The sequence below is a fragment of the Arachis hypogaea genome, chromosome 16 (assembly GCF_003086295.3).
Source record: "Arachis hypogaea cultivar Tifrunner chromosome 16, arahy.Tifrunner.gnm2.J5K5, whole genome shotgun sequence".
Taxonomy (NCBI): domain Eukaryota; kingdom Viridiplantae; phylum Streptophyta; class Magnoliopsida; order Fabales; family Fabaceae; genus Arachis; species Arachis hypogaea.
This window is the reverse complement of record NC_092051.1, coordinates 128,919,395-128,937,136: the sequence shown is the minus strand read 5'-3', so window position 1 is coordinate 128,937,136 and position 17,742 is coordinate 128,919,395. Positions and strand designations below refer to the sequence as shown.

At 35.0% G+C, this 17,742-nt stretch overlaps 1 protein-coding gene across 1 annotated transcript; it reads left to right on the top strand.

Moving 5' to 3' along the window:
* The first annotated feature begins 1,393 nt into the window (after nt 1-1,393).
* LOC112754967 (uncharacterized) lies at nt 1,394-7,655 on the top strand. The gene is made up of 5 exons (XM_025802808.3): nt 1,394-1,881; nt 3,669-3,845; nt 5,104-5,518; nt 6,030-6,119; nt 6,746-7,655. The coding sequence occupies exons 1-5, from the start codon at nt 1,615-1,617 to the stop codon at nt 7,522-7,524; spliced, it is 1,728 nt and encodes a 575-aa protein (XP_025658593.1). The 5' UTR covers nt 1,394-1,614; the 3' UTR covers nt 7,525-7,655.
* Nucleotides 7,656-17,742: the final 10,087 nt, after the last annotated feature.

Sequence of the window (17,742 nt, the reverse complement as noted above, 5' to 3'; positions counted from 1 at the left end):
ATAAAGTTGACAACACTTCGCATATTTTCAAAGTGTTTACATATAAGATAGAATTCTACAGGAATTCGGAGTCAAAATTACAATTAAAAAGACTTTAAAAAATTAAAAAATACAATTTTGCAAGAAATATAAACTTTGCATAAACATAAAAATGCTGGAACTGAAATACAAAAAAAGAAAAAGAAGATGGAAGGAATCTTATATAAAAAAATAATTTAAACAAGACTCAGGAATTCAATCAGACGTGAGTAAGTAAAGTATATTTTTTGGTGAAAAATTCCAACATCTTGTATTTCGTTTACTCCCATATTTATAGACATTTTCTACCCATAACCAATAAAATCTTGTCATTAGTCGACCCTTAACTCACCTTAATAGTAACTATTTCCGCCAACCATTATTTTAATAAACCACTCTGCAACTTTCGTCTTCAACCCCTTCGGATCAACCATTTTTTTGTCGATGCTTTTTCTATCGAACTCCCTCAATCGACTTGCTTAATGTCGACCAATACTAATGTCGGCCAACAAACATCAAAATTTGCAATATAAAAATAATGTGAAAGTTGCATTGAACTATAACTAAGTTTTTAATATTTTTAAGGTGTGAAGTTTTATATGTTAAAGGTGCAAAAATTTTAAGATAGATCACATGTACACTTTATTTGGATAGATGATAAAAAATAGAAAAAAATAAAAAAAATTAAAGTAGATTTTTTTTACCATGTAAATATTTCTCGTTTCATATTTTATTTTTTTATGGTGTAAATGAAATACGTATAGTATTAATTCATTTATACTATAAATAAAATAAGACATACTATATATTTTAGTAAAAATATTATAAATTATCTATTTTGATTATTTTATTTATTTAAAAAAAATCCTCAAAGTTCTTAGAAAAAAGAAGAAGTTGTCCTCGAAAAAATAGTAATACAATTAGAAAAAGAAAAATTAGAAATGCGAGTCATATGTGGTTTCTCTCTGCGACGTCAAATCGGACTTGGGAGTGGCATTTCTTGTCCCAAGGAGTGCGCACAAGCAAATTTTGTATTTTGTAATCATTAATTGATCATTAATAGTATTTTTAATGATATGAGATTAAATGTAATGGTGTAAAATTATTTAATTTTTTTTTATAATTAAATATTGGACTAATTTTTAAAAAATTACTGCCTCTCTAAATTTTCTCTTTTTGTTCCTTTGCTAAATAAGTATATCTAAATTCTTTATTTATTTATTTCATATTTAAAATTATATAATCATTTTAATAATAATTAATAAATTTAGATTATTTGAATTAATTTTGAATTTTGTTGAGCGTCCATTGATTATAAGAAGCCTGTCTAGTTCAGTTGTTAGAGCGCAAGGCTCACCGTTGATTCCCGTTTCAGTCCCATATCCTTTTTTGAATACACAAGCATCAATCAATCCATCAATCATGATTCATGACACAGGCCAACGTCTCTCTAGTCTCTAGCTAGCCCAATATTAAAATCAGGGAATCAAAGAAAAAGGCGTTGAAAAAACAAGATGACTATGGCATACACACAGTAGTCATAATAAGAATAGCTTCGCCTATACCATACGGCATTGCTACGCTGAAGAAGTGAAAATGGATGCGAGTTGTTGTTCAAACTTGTCAAGCCGGTACAGGCCGGAACTGGTGAAGAGAATGCAGGAGAGTAAGTGCTTCCGGTGCGGTGAGATAGGACACTGGAGTTGGGACTGCCCTTTTCCTGCTGGCCATGTCAACAAACCCACCACCTCATTCTCATCATCCGGTAACCGCCAAACCATCTTTTGCCGCTGTGGCCATGGCCCTTGCATCGTTTCAACGCACTCTAGTAGAAGGAACTTCTATGCTTGCCCCATCACAAGGGTATTCCTGCTCTTTATCCCCCCATTAAGTTTCTTCCTTTTTAACTTAAAGCCGAAGGTGTCATTAACTGTGATTAATTTCGTTAAAAATGCTCCATCGACACCAGTTTCATTGTCTATTATGAATTTATGATACTAAAAAACATGGGCTATTCCGTGTTTTTGGTATTGTTATGTGTATGGGTGGCAATAGGGTAGGGTAGGGTAGGGTAGGAGTCAACTCTAACCCTACTCTCGTGCGTTGAAATTTTTATATAAATTCAACCTTACCCTACCCGCAAGTTGAGAATATCTCAAACCTAATTCTACCCGTTTTTAATCTGCGGGTACCCGACTCTACTCGCGGGTTATAAAAAAAATGCAATATTATTATATAACTTAATGATAATTTAAAATAGAATTGATTTTTATGTAAAAAAAAATATTAAATTATCAATTAATGATTTTCTTTTAATGACTAAGGATCTTTTGCATTGAGAGGTCTTTATTTCAACATCCACTTAAAACATATTTTTATATAAGTATATAATATATACATATATATGGTGCGGATTGGTCGGTAGGGTTGAGGTTGTACGATAACCCTACTCACACCCTACTCTACCCGCTATGGATCGGGTTGGGTACCCGCGGGTAAGGTACATATTGCTACCCCTTGTTATGTGTGTGTCTGTGTGATTTTGTTTTAATGTAAACTAAATAAAGATAAAAAGGGTTAATTAATAGTCAAATTAATCCTGAAAAATAAGACGAATCCTCTAAATTTTGAATTTTGTTTTAGAGAATAAAGTGTGATATCTCACCATTCATTTCATAGGTGGGACTAAGAGTAAATATGAGAGAGAAATTATTCAAAGGTAGAAGATCACACTTTACTCTCTAAATTAAAAATTCAAAATTTAGAGGATCAAAATTCAAATAAGACATTCTTCAAATTCATTCCTGAAATATTTTATCAATCAAATTAGTCCTTCAAAGATTGCGAATTAATCATATTTGTCCTCCAGTCACTCCATTAACAATTTTCTTTAAAGATTGATATTGTAAAACGTTAATTGATAACATATATAATACCCGATATATCTAATTGGATATTGACTAAATATGTTTATGAAAATTTACTAATTTAGTTATTTTCTCCATTACAAAAATCCTATTCCCAATATGACCTAGTGACTAAATTGATAAATTTTTATAAACATATTTAGTCAACGTCTAATTGAACATGGTATGTGTCATGTATGCTATTAGTTAACATTTCATATCATCAATCATTGACGAAATTTATGAGCGGGGTAACTGAAGAACAAATATAATTAATTTGTAATCTTTAAAAGACCAATTTGATTGAAAAAATCTTTTAGGGACAAATTTAAAGAATACCTTATCTTTCAGGAACTAATTTAATTATTAACTCTTTATTTTATTCTAAGATAAAATTAATATAAAAATATTATATGTAAAAAATATTTATTAACTAATTTTTAATAAATTTTTTTATTTTGATATATATTTTATATAAATAAATAATTTAATAATTAATTTTGTATATAATTAATATGTTTGAAATAAAATAAACTGTTGATTGGGATATATAATATTATAAAATATTTTAAGATTGGTCATTAAAATTAATTATTATATATTTGTCTATAAATATATGCGCAACATATTTTATATCCTATTACACTGAGATGATAATATTCGAGTAGAAACTTTTTGTTTTAAATCTCCGTAAAGCAATGATGGTTGTTCCACACATTCGTTTCTGTTGGTTTTGATTTTAAGGGCAAAGCATGTGGAGGATATAAGAAGCGTATTCAGTGGTGTGATGATGATATTGAGGAGAGTTACAAGGAGCCTCCACCGTATAAGTACCCTGAGTGTGATTGCGGAGCTGGTGTCTGTAGAAAGGTCGAGGATCCGGATGTCCATAAATACTATTTTGCTTGCCCTGTTCCACGGGTATGTATGAATAATTCAATATATATGAATATTGTTCATGTTTGGAATTGTCAAATTGTATATTTGTCATATTCAACACGTTGAGCTTTGCAATATTGAATATTGCTATTGAGGATTATGTAGGTCAATAAATTTTGGTAGATAGATGTATAACTTTCTTAATCTTGTAAAAAAATGGATGGAAATTTATCCATTTTTTTTTTACTCATGGTACCATTAGTCTGTACAGTAATGCGATAATAAAGTTATAAACTATTAGTACAAGTAACTATGCAAGACAATTACAATACAAAAAGAAGTATTTGTGTATAAATACATATATTATTTAACTTTTTTTTTGTATGTTGTATTTTAATATGTATTTTATATAAATAATTAATTTAATAGTTAATTTTTTATATATATGTAACATAATTTAAAATATTTATTATTTAATAGTTTAAGGTGGAAAGACATGCTAATTGTTAACTATAAATAGCTAATAGGTACCAATTCATTTATTGTTTATTTAGAAAAGTTTAAGTGTTAGCAATTTTAATTTATATTAATCATTATTTTTAGAGATAAATAATCAAATTAGTCTCCAAAAAGATTATTTATTCTACAAATTAGTTTTTGAAAGATTTTTTTAATTAAATTCGTCCTTCAAAAATTTTAAATTAGTTATTTTAGTCCTTTCATTGCTAATAGCGTCAAAGTTTGTTGATGTGATATGTTACTTGACACCACAATACATACCTAGTAGTTCTAATTGATAGCTAATATGATAAGTTTATGAAATTAGATTAAATAAATTCCAAATGGGGGGATTCCAATACCTCAAGTTCTCCCCTCAATTAGATTTTGATTTGATCTAATTTCATAAGCTTATCATGTTAATAGTCAATTAAGACTCCTATGTGTGTGTTGTAATATCACTTAACATGTCATATTAACAAATTTTGGCGCCATCAACAAAAAAAGACTAATGCGATTAATTTACAATTTTTGAAGGATGAATTTGATTAAAAAAATCTTTCGAGAACTAATTTAGAGAACGAATAATCTTTCAGGACGAATTTGACTATTTACTTGTACTTTTGGCTATCAGTCCAATATCTTTAGACTACCAGTCCAACACCATATTTTTAGTCAATACATTTAACTACTCTTCCAAAACAATAAATTGTGTTTGCTCTATAGTATTGCTCAAGTTTATATCAAAGTATGTGAAAAACCTAATCTATGTTTTGTTATGTATCTACTTAACATCAAACAGGGCCATGGAGCATGTGATTACATAGTGTGGGAGGATGAACTACTTGATAACAAAGTCACAGTTCCAATCCAGCAAATCAGCCAAAACCATGATTATGAGTTGGGTAAGGGAAGTGATTTGGTTGCGGACGGTTCCAAAGAGATGAGAGTGCTGCAAAATTCAGAGAGTCCCTTATTGATGGTTGTATCTGATGGGCATGATGAGAGGGATAATGCAGTGGAAGAGCCAAACGGAGACCCTTCAAGTTTTGTTGATTTTCCGGAATTTGAGGATGCTGACGTGGATTATCTTCAAGAAATTGTAAACTCGGGGGAATGGGATGCTGTTGAAAAGAAAGCACTGCAATCGTTTAGTTGGTCAACTACTTCAAAGATCGGTTTTCAGCAAGTCTTTTTCAGAAATAACAGTTTTTCAGGTGATGTTGCTGACCAATTCGTGTTTAGAATTTGGCTTTGAAATTCTATATGGCCTAAACTCGTGTAAGCCTCGAGTTTAGGTGAACTCTCCAATTTGATTAACTTGTTGCTGAAGCTTCTTTTGATAGTGGATATACATGCTGACTTTTGTGTACAAATCCACTTCTACTATTTATAACGAGGATTGAGAAGTAGTTTGGTATACAAACTTTTGTTCCTAAACAACCATACTAGGTCTAGGTGTACACAAAAAATGAGTCACCAAATCAACCACTTGTATAGAATACATAGTGGTTAAGTCTGATCTCTTGCATTTCATTTTAAACTTGGGTTATGTGTTCGTCTCACATCCCTCTCCCGTTACTACCTTTGGTAAAAGAAAATAAAAAAGATTTAAACTCTAGATGACAAAAGTTTATAGACATAGTCTGAACATAATTTGTTTATTAATTCTTGTCAGAAGTTTAGAAAAGACATGTTGGAATTCTCTTGAATCCATTTAAGATGCAGGTCGTTGTTCAATGGGCTGGCTAGGTTACCTTATTTTTCTCCATCCCTCCCGGAGCTTGGAGTTCCCCACACCTCGGCCATTCTTTTGTTGTGAGTATCATTTCCATAAAGTTTTAACATCATTTTGACTATATAATTCTTGTAAAAACTTCTAGTAGTTTAACTTTTCTTATTTTAGTTTATCTTCTAAACTTTTAAAGTGTGCAATTTGATTTAATAAAATTATCAAATTTGCAAAAAAAAAACACATCATCATTAATGTGAAGGTAATTTTGGAAGGGAAATTTAGTAGTAGCTTTTTTTTTTTTTTTGACATATGAAGGATAAAATTACAGGTTTGAAAGGTAAACTGCATATCCGATCCACCTTGACCTTCTTGGGACGAGCTATTTACCTTTCAAAAAAAAATATTTTTTTTTTTGAGAAATTATAGGAAATCAACTTTTAGTTAGTTAACAGTAGTCAACTTTAGGATTTAGATTTATAATTTAGGATTTAGAGTCTAGAATTTAAGATAAATAAAATAATCTAAAAAAATTAGCTGATATTAATTGAAAAAGGTTGGATCTCTAGCATTACTTTTTTATGTGCATTACTCAGGATGATATTACTGTTAGTTGATATAATGTCACTTAACATAGTATTAGCCTAGATATTTTTAACTATAAGTGACATTATATCAGCTAACAATTACATTGTATTTTCAATTTTCACAGGCATTTTCCCATCCTTTGATAAGATTATCACTCCTAAAGAAGCAATAATTGTCAATAATTCCCGCAAATGCAACCAGCTTGCAATAACTAACTTCAATGAGCACGTCCAACTTTCTTCAAGAGATTTTGCCGGTGATACCCTCACTGTGTCACAAGGCAGTGAAAGAAAACCAATGTCAAAGGACGAAAGGAAAAGGCAAATGGTGTTAGTCGCACAGCAACAGCTTCTCAGGGATCTTGAGTCTCTACTAGATCAGCATGATCATGAATCCATGAGAGTGTATGCAGAGGACACTTTTGCTCTATTGGATGACCTTTCTGTTGACTACAAAAAGTTTTCCGAACATATCTGGGACTTCATCGATAACATTTCGGCCGTAGATGATATCAAGTCCTTGGAAAATTGCCTAGTTGAGGAGTTAAGTCAATGCATCAATAAGGAGAGAGAGAGGCTAGCTCAAATCAAACAAGAATTCCTTGCGGCCGAAGCTTTGCTCATAGAATCTAACCAGAATGAACAAAGGCTTCGCGAAGAAGTCTCGCGTCTTGAGGTCATGCTCCAAGAGAAGCAGAACAAGCTGAATTCTTGTGAGTTGGAGAGATTGGAGATAGAGATTCGTCTTGGAGACTTGAAGAGAAAAATAACTGAGGTTGACACAACATTGAAGGGTAGAGTTAAGGAAGCTGAATTAGCAAGGAGGCTCAATGAAGAGAGACAAACAAAGAAAATGGCAGCTATGGTGGCTCTGGAGAAGGCCAAACGGGTAGTAGAAGATTGAATGCTATGTATGAACTAAACTTGTTAGGAGTGACGGACTCCGAAATACATGTAGTGGAGACCAAAGTATGATAATAAAATGTTGTTTTAGATTATTTTTGAAAAAAATATATTTTTTTATTTATTGAAGGAAAAAAATTCCATTTATAGCTTATTTGAATCCGGGTTTTGTATCAAGAATTTTGAGCCTTCTAATAGAGTAGTCAAAACGAGCTGTAACACGGCTTGGTTTATTCGGAAAAAAAATAGACCAGTAGAGACTTGTTAGAAGCGGGTCAATTTGAACTAAGAATCTAAGATAACTCGCAAGTTAATACAGGTTCGGATTAAAATGGATATGGGTTTGCTCATCCGGGCTTTTTTATACGAGGAATGCGAGGTAAACAATGACTATCTTGAACAATATGAACAACTACCAATCAAATAAAAATACATTATACCCTAATTTAATGCTATTAATTAAATTTACTCTTTTAATTCTATTAATTCATATTGTTTACACATTGTTCAAAAATGTTGTTGGTTACTTATACTTTTCCTTTTTATATTTCTCTTATGAGTATATTGATGAGTTTATATTATGAAATATTTATTATAGATTTGTTAACTAGTATTTTAGAAATCACCAAAAAAAAAAAAAAGACTAGTATTTTAGACGTTAAATAATTTATTATAAAAATATATGATTGTAAGATAAATCTTGTAATTATGTTTTTTTTTTTTACCAAAGATAGAGAAACTCAAATCCGCAATAATTTCTTAAGTGAGTATGACTGTATAAGAAGGCTATGTTCTTTGAGTTATAACTCATTGGTAATCTTGTAATTATATTACGTGCATAAAAAATTAATCACCAAATCAATCATTTGTATTGAATACATATTAAAATATAAAATATAAATTAAAAATAAATTAAATAATATTTATATTTATACATATAATGGTCAATTTAATTATTGATTTTGTGTATATATTATAATTTTCTAGTTTAAGATTTAGAATTTGAAGATTATTTTTATGAATATTAAATAAAAAATTTGTTAAAATTATGTAATTTCTTTAAAAGATTTTTTTTAAAACAAATCACTAGTTTAATTCATTAGCTTAGATTAATCGAACCAAATTCACATTTTTTCTTTTACTCTAAAATATAAACCAACCTGTTTTGTTAATTTTAGCTAGCTGCTCCTAAAGAATCACTAGAATGAGTCCTCCTTGATCATTTGTACAGAAATATTTTAGAAAATCATTAATTTTAGTATGACTATATGTAAGTTATAAATACTTTTTTTTTTTTAAACAAAGGAGCTTAACACAAGAGTGGAGCGAAGAAACAAAGAAACAATAACTAATTAACTTAAACCGTAATCTCATAGCAACTTACCAAGTAATAACATGTCCTCTTGTCATCTTTGACATTGCCATCAACAACAAAAAGGATCTTCACGCCTCCACTCCTGATAACTAAGACTAGACACGTTAATAATCTCTTCTACCCTTTTTTCCTTATTCTGAAAAATTCTCCTATTTCTTTCGCTCTAGACGTTCCAAGCTATCGCAAAGAAGCATACGAACCATTTCTTGCGCTCCTTCTTGCTAAAAGTCGCACCTGTTCAGCTTTGAAAATGTTCCTTCAAAGTACCAGGAAAGGACCATTGCCTGTCAAAAAGAGATAACCATGCGCACCACACCTGCCAAGAAAATTCACATCCAAGAAACAAGTGATGAACATATTCCACATCCTTATTACATATTACATACATATTATCCTCATGATTAACTATACCAAGCCGACATAATCTTTCTTTTGTATTCACCCTGCTTATCAAGACAAACCAAACAAACAGCTCCACTCTTGGAGGAACTAAACCTTTCCAAATAGTCTTGGTGAAACTATAACTTGTTACATCCTCCGAAAGTGTTTTCTCCTGCAACACCTGCACAAATGAGTTAGTAGAAAAAATTTTTTGTCTATCAAACTTTCACACAATCCTATACTCTCTGCCAGATGCTAGTTTAACTAGCCTCAAAGTGTCATGTAATTAATTCACAAGTTCCAACTCCCATTGAAATAGTTGACACCTCCATTAGAAATTACAAATCCACTCTAACCCATCACAGAACCCACAACCCCCAATGACATATCCCTTTTCGATTGAAACCGAGAAGAGTCTTGGAAACCTATCCTTCAGAGGACCACAATATACCCAGACATCCTCCCAAAATCGAGTTCTTCTATCATCACTAACCTCCATGGTCAACCCAGTTATCATCTTGTCTCTTACATATTGTTCCTTAATTTGTAGTTGACAAATATCCTTCTATGGACTCCCTCTAGTAGGTAATGTCTGGGTAGAAAGTAGCTCGTTGGGATTCAGATTATTACAAGAGCATACCACCTTTTTCCACAACGGACATTTCTCCTTTGAAAATCTCCACCACCATTTAAACAAAAATGTCGTATTACGAACCATCGCATCCCCTACTCCTAAACCACCTAGCTTTTTCGGAGCCTGAACCACTTTTCATCTAACCAAAGCCATACCATTCCTACCATCCTCTTTACTCCACAATAATTTTCTCTGTAATGAAATCAATTTCTCAACAACAGCCTTCGGCATCTTATGTAAGCTTAAATAATATACTGCAGGCTATTTAAAACAGCTTTAATAAGCACCAACTTTCTCGCTTTGTTGAGCACCTTCAATTTTCATAAGGTGAGCTTCTCCTCCACTTTGTCTATTATTGGCTTTCAAGTCTTGACCAACATCGGGTTAGCTCCTAGAGGAATTCTAAGGTACTTGACTGGTAGAGTAGCTTTCTTGCACCCCAACAAGCTGCACATACTTCGCACCCACTGTTGGTCACAATTGATTGGGATCAAACTGGATTTGTCAAAATTGATGCTTAACCCCGACATCAAATCAAAGCAATGTAGAAGCCTCTTGTAGTTCTTAATAGTCTCCGCCTTTGGCAGACAAAACAACATAGTGTCATCTACAAACGGAAGATGCGACAATTCTATATTGTCTCTCCCAATCAATAATGGGGCTATCCGTCCGTTTCTAACTGCCTCTCGGACCATTCTATGTAGGACGTCAACAACAAGTACAAACAAAAAAGGAGATAGTGGATCACCTTGTCTCAAACCTCTTTCTATCTTGAACGGCTTCGTTGGTGAACCATTTATCAAAACTGACATAGAAGTTGTACCGACACACTCCATAACCCACTCCTTCCACTTTCATCCAAACCTCATCTTCTGCAAAACGATGTCCACAAAATTTCACTTGACCCTATCTTATGCCTTTTGGAAATCTAGCTTGATTATTGCTGCTTTCTTTTTCCTTATTTTAAGCCAATGCACAGTTTCACACGCAATAAGTGTCCCATCATGAATTTTACGACCCTTGACAAATGCACTCTGAGTCTCCCCAACCAGTCTTGGCATCACTGATCTCATCTTCCTAACTAACACCTTCAAAATACCTTCTGAACGGTCATGGACTGCCTCTCATCTTTGTATCTTCTACTATCATTGGACAGTGATCTGACAAACCCCTTGGTCCTCCTCTTAGGCGAGTCTCTGGGAACTTCTTAATACATTCCAGACTAACTATCACTTTATCAATCTGACTACATGAACAACCTCTAAACCATGTATACTTACGGTCATTAAGTGGTAAGTCCACTAAGTGCATATTTTGTATCCAATTCTTGAATTCTTCAACAGATACTGTTAAGTTATCAGTACCTTTTCTTTCCTCCACCTGGACAATCTCATTAAAGTCTCCTGTGAAGCAACAAGGGACCTGGCATAATCCAGCAATAGAGTTCAACTCCTCCTACACAACAAATTCCTTATCTCTAGTATGAGCGCCATAAACTAAGAAGAAAGCGCAATTGAAATTATTCTTTAATAAAACCCCTTCAACACACAGTCATCTCTCTCCTTTATAGTAATCATTCATTTGAAACATAATTTCATCCCATAGTAATAGCAACCCACCCGATGCACCATCAGACGCAACATATTGCCATCCCATACTATCGCACCCCCAAAGCCGCACCACATCAAATCTCGTCACTACATGCCTTTTAGTCTCAATCAATCCTAACATATTCACTCTATATTTTGTCTTTAAGTTCTTTACCATTCTTAATTTTCCATCCTCCCTCAACCCCCTAACATTCCAAGAACTAAAAATCATTTTAAAAGATTATTACACACCTTTTTTTTTATTCTTGGGTCTGCATCGTCTTGCTTTAACCTTTTGTTTTGCCAATCTTTTTTTTTGACCATTTTTTTATTCTGAGTTTGAAGAATTGCCATAATATCATCTTTTTCATTGTATAACATTGCATTAGTAAGTTATAAATACTATTGAAAATTTTTATGTGTTTTAAGAATGGTGATATTCTAATAAGTTTAATAGTTAATTTAAATTATATAAATATTTTATAATAAAAATCAAGGGTGAATATCCATCCCAGTTTTTGATAATTTTTTTGAAAGATCACATGATATTCAATAAAAAAATTTTACTTTTGATGGATTGATATTGTAAACCCCGAGTAATTGGTGAATAATTAGTTAATAATTTAATTATTAATCAACTAAATTAGAAAATAAAATTTTATGATTTATTGAGGTAGAACTAATTAAAACAAGAATTTTGACACTAATTTTAAAGAATTTGGCCCAAAATTGAGTTGAACCGATTAAACCGGACCCAAAATAGGCCCAAGGTCCAACCCATCAGCCCAACCACATATAAGAAGAGCCAATTCTCTTCTTCTCTTCAGCCAAGAATGCTGAAGCCATGCAAGGTAAGGGAAGGAGAAAAAACCTAGGTTTCAATTTCAATTCAACTTTAAATTCTTGTAACTTTTGATCCGGAGCTCCGATTGACGAGCCATCAGTGGCCACGCATTTGTCTCAGAATTCTCTACAAAGCCCACTAACTAATTTAGTAAAAAATTCAATCTAGTACACCCATATGTTCCCACTTCAGTTTCAAAATTCAATACGAATGCATGTTGAATTTTGTATGATTTCGGTGTTTAAGTTCGAGTTAGCTTGTGGGTTTTTGTTGGGTTTGACTCACTTGAACTATGGGCAAGGTAAGAACCCTCCAACCTTTTGTGAGATGTTGATTTAGTGAACTCTATATTGATTATAGTGATAATTATGATGTTAGATTGAAACTGGTTATCAGTTGGAGTTAGTTTGAGAAATTGGAAGCTAGAGGATTACCTTGGAGGTCGGCTATCATTGGTGAGGGGGCTGGAGTTGTGGAGTTTGTGGTTCGAAAATGCTTGAGGTGTTCTGGGTTATCGGAAAATCGGGTAAGGTATGGTTTTGATTTCTCGTATTTAATACATAATGTCTTGTGAAAACTTAGGCTAGACGACCTGCTCAATCCGTTTTCTACAGAATGCCTTTTATGGGGTTAGTCCAAATCCTGATGATGTGAGCTTGGAAATATGGGCGAAGTCGTCGAGATGTTAGTATGAGAGCATAGGCGAATTTTTCTATTTTTTGGTAGTTCAGTTCGGACCCTTGTAGTGCTTTGCTGATGAAGTATATAGGTTGTTGTCCACTGTCGCCTTCTCGAACCAGCGCTGAGGCTACTGCTCGATTTCCTACTGCGAGGTACAATACAAGTGGTTCTCCTTCCCGTGGCCGAGTTAGAATAGGTGGTTGTCCCAGAAACCTTTTGAAATCCTGGAAGGCCTGCTCGCACTTCGTTGTCCATTCAAACCTCTTTCCCTTTCTTAGAGTGGCGTAGAAGGGTAGAGATCTTATTACCGATCCGGCTAGAAATCTGGACAAGGCTGCCAATCTTCCATTGAGTTGTTGTACCTCTTTGACACAGGTCGGACTCTTCATGTCGAGTATAGCCCGACATTTATCCAGATTTGCATTGATTCCTCTTTGTGTGAGCATAAAACCCAAGAATTTGCTAGCTTCTACTGCGAAGGTGCATTTTGCAGGGTTAAGTCGCATGTCATGCCTTCTTATAGTATCGAATACTTGGGTGAGGTCAAACAGTAACGACTCTTCATTTTGTGTCTTTATTAACATGTCGTCCACGTAGACTTCCATGAATTTTTCGATGTGTTATGCGAAGACCTTATTCATTAATCTTTGATAAGTGGCTCCTGCATTTTTGAATCCGAATGGCATGACGATGTAGCAGTAGTTTGCTTTCGGGGTTAAGAATGAGGTTTTTTCTTGATCAGGTGGGTACATCGAGATTTGATTGTATTCTGAATAGGCGTCCATAAACGAGAGGTATTTATATCCAGAGGAGGCATCTACTAGAGCGTCGATACTTGGGAGTGGATATGGATCTTTTGGGCAGGCTTTGTTGAGATTAGTGTAGTCGGTGCACATCCGCCACTTCCTATTTGATTTTTTCACCAATACGACGTTAGCTAGCCATAGCGGGTACTTGACTTCTCTTATGAATCCTGCCTCCAGTAGAGCTTGTACTTGCTCTTCCACAGCCTGGGATCGTTCTGGTTTGAGCTTTCTACGTCTCTGCTGTACTGGCCGAGATCCTGGGTAAACTGCCAACTTGTGGCACATTAACTTAGGATCTATGCCCGGCATGTCTGCGGCCTTCCATACAAAGAGGTCGACATTGTTTCTTAAGAACAGTATGAGGGACTCCTTTACGTCTCCTTTTAGGATTGCGCCAATATTAGTTATTTTTTCTGGAGTGTCTCCGATTTGGACTTTTTCGGTCTCGCCTTCAGGTTGTGGATGAAGTTCTTCTCGCCCTTGAGCTCTCCCGAGTTCAATGGTGTGGATTTTTTCTCCTTTGCCCCTGAGGTTTAGACTTTCGTTGTAACAGCGGCGTGCTGTCTTCTGATCTGCTCTTATTGTAGTGATTCCTTCTGTGGTTGGGAACTTCATGCACAGATGTGGAGTCGAGACTACTGCGCCGAGTTGATTTAGCGTTGTCCAACCTATCAAGGCATTTTAAGTTGTACTTACGTCGACTACGATGTAATCTATGTTGAGTGTCCTTGACCGATTCCCTTTTCCAAAGGTTGTGTGCAATGAGATGCATCCAAGTGGTTGAATTTGGAGTGTCTCCCAGCCCGAATAGGCTGTTCGGATATGCTCTGAGCTCTTTTTTCTCTAGGCCGAGTTTGTCGAAGGCGGTTTTGAACAGTATGTCGGCCGAGATTCCCTGGTCTATCAACATGCGGTGGAGATTAGCGTTGGCTAATATGATAGTGATGACCATGGGATTGTCATGTCCTGAGATGACGCCAGTTCCGTCCTCTTTGGTGAAGGTGATAGTGGGGAGTTCGGGTGCTCCTTCTCCTCCTTCGACATGATATACCTCATTCAGATGTCTTTGTGAGATGATTTGGAGATTCCTCCTCCCGCAAATCCTCCGTGTATCATGTGGACATGTCTCTCCGGGGTACAAGATGGTCGTTCAGTTCGTCCAACCTCTTCGTCCCTTCTTCTTTTTCTTGGCTCATCTGTTTTGCTGGCTAGGTACCGATCTAGTCTCCCCTCTCTCACTAATTTTTCTATGATGTTCTTTAAATCGAAGCACTCGTTGGTGGGATGCCAATAGATTCGATGGTATTCACAGTATTCTATCCAATTTTCTCCTCCTTTCTTGCTTTGAGTGGACGAGGTGGCGGTATCTTTTCAGTGTGGCATACTTCTCGATAGACATCTACAAGACACTCGAAGAGGGGTGTAATTGTAGTATGTCTTGATCTTTTCTCCATGCTGATCTTCTTTTTTCTTGGACTCTTTATCCTTATCTTGGGAGGAATAGGAAAATCCGGATTTTGAGGTCTCTCCTAGTCGGGAGTTTTCCTCCATGTTGATGTACTTTTCTGCTCGTTTTTGCACTTCATTCAGAGATGTGGGATGTTTTTTTGATATGGAGTGACTAAAAGGTCCCTCTCGTAGGCCATTGATGAGACCCATAATGGCTGCTTCTGTTGGTAGGTTTTGTATGTCCAAACATGCTTTGTTGAATCTTTTCATGTAGCTGCGAAAACTTTCCCGATCTCCTTGCTTGATCCCTAATAGGCTTGGGGCGTGTTTAGTTTTGTTCTTCTGGATGGAGAATCTCGCTAGAAACTTTCTGGCTAAGTCGTCAAAGCTTGAGATGGAACTCGGGGGTAGATTGTCGAACCATTTAATTGCTGTCTTCGTCAAGGTAGTCGGGAAGGCTTTGCACTGAGTTGCATCTGAGGCGTCGGTGAGATACATTCTGCTTCAGAAGTTGCTGAGATGATGGCTGGGATCTGACGTGCCATCGTATAGAGTCATGTCGGGAGGTTTGAAGTCTTTGGAGATTTTGGCCTTCATGATCTCTTTGGTGAATGGGTCTTGGTCCTTGCGGGAGCTATCTTCATGGCTGGATCGAGTAGTTTTAGATTTGAGATCGACTTCGAGCTTTAGGAGCTTGTCCTCTAATTTGCGACGTCGCCTAGCTTCCCTTCGTAGGTCTCTCTCGGCTTCCCGCTGATACTCGACCTCTTTTTCGAGTTGTTTTAGGCGATCCTGAAGTGCTTCCATGGCTCCCGTGTTTAGTGAGTTCTTGTCTTTGTTAGATTGAAAAGTATTGTCTAGTGTGACCCCAGCATTCTTATGTGGTGTTCTGTTCTCCAAATCAAAGTTGTGGTCGTTGTCAAGGTTGTCCAGCATAATGATGGGATGACTTCTAGGTCCCCGGCAACGGCGCCAATATTCCGGGGGTTACCTGAAACTATAGGTCGATCTCGGACGAGATATTCTGTACGGATCGGTGATAACGTGTCCGGCTTGTGAATGGGGGCTGGAGCAGTCGTATCTGACTTGTTGGACTGGCGATGCTGCTGATCCTTTGTCACCGGAGGGTGGTGGTACCTGCAAGGGACTCCGATGCTTAAGTTAGCAAGGGTATTAAGCAGGTATTTGTGTAGAATCAGAGAGTGAGTTATACCTGAGTGTTCCAGTGTATTTATAATGGTGAGGAGTGATAAACCCCTATTTTATGATTCATCTTGTGCTTAATTGAGTGTTTTTATCAATTCTTCACCCACTTATTCATGTAAATTGCATGGTTTTACTATTCCTTACTTATTTTATGATATATGTGAAAACATGTTTCCTATACTTTAAAAATATTAAATTTAATTATCCTTTATTACCATTCGATGCCGTGATTTGTGTGTTAAGTATTTTCAGGTTTCATAGGGCAGGAATGACTTAGAGGATAGAAAAGAAACACACAAAAATGGAAGAAAAGCACAAAAATGGAGTTTTGAAGAAAAGGGCAGCGACGCGAACGCGTGGATGACGCGGCCGCGTGCCTAGCGCAAAATGCAAATGACGCGCACGCATGGACGACGCGGACGGGTGCCTTGAGCAGAACGCAATTGACGCGAACGCGTGACCCACGCGCACGCGTGACAGACGCCACGTGCAGAAATTGCAGAAAACGTTTTCAGTGATTTCTGAATCTCTTTTGGCCCATATCCAAGTCCAGAAACACAGATTAAAGGCTATAAAATGGGGGAATCCAACACACATCATATAGATCAAGAGGCTTACACATAATTTTAGGTTTTAGATGTAGTTTTTAAAGAGAGAGGTTCTCTCCTCTCTCTTAGGATTAGGATTTAGGATTTCTTTTACTTTATGGTTATTACTTCAATTACAGGTTTAATATTTCTTTTAGTTTATTTTCTCTTCCACTATTATTTACTCTATTATTTTAATTGATATTTATCTTTTCGCTTCGATTTATGAATTTTTCCATGTTAAGATTTGAATATTCTAATTAATATAAATTGAGGTATTTCAGATTTGATTTTGCTTTATTTTATTTATGAATGCTTTTAATTTAATTTAAGATATTTTCCCCTTTTGGCTTTGTTTAAGTAATTAGTAATACTTGAGTTATAAAACTCAGTTGTTGATTGAAATTGGAATTCTTTGCTGGTTAATTTGTACTCTAATAACTCTAGTCTTCCCATAGGAGTTGACTAGGACTTGAGGATCAAATTAATTAGTCTACTTGACTTTTCTTTGTTTAGCAAGGGTTAATTAAAGTGGGAGTAGAATCCAATTATCATCACACCTGATAAGGATAACTAGGATAGGACTTCAATTTCTTATACCTTGCCAAGAGATTTTATTATTATTAATTTATTTTTCTCGTCATTTAAATTACTTGTTCCTTATTTT

Coding starts and splice junctions, on each gene's coding strand:
- LOC112754967 (XM_025802808.3), top strand. CDS start 1,615: ATGGATGCGAGTTGTTGTTCAAACTTGTCAAGCCGGTACAGGCCGGAA. Junction 1,882..3,668: donor ATGCTTGCCCCATCACAAGG/GTATTCCTGCTC, acceptor TTTGATTTTAAG/GGCAAAGCATGTGGAGGATA. Junction 6,120..6,745: donor ACCTCGGCCATTCTTTTGTT/GTGAGTATCATT, acceptor CAATTTTCACAG/GCATTTTCCCATCCTTTGAT.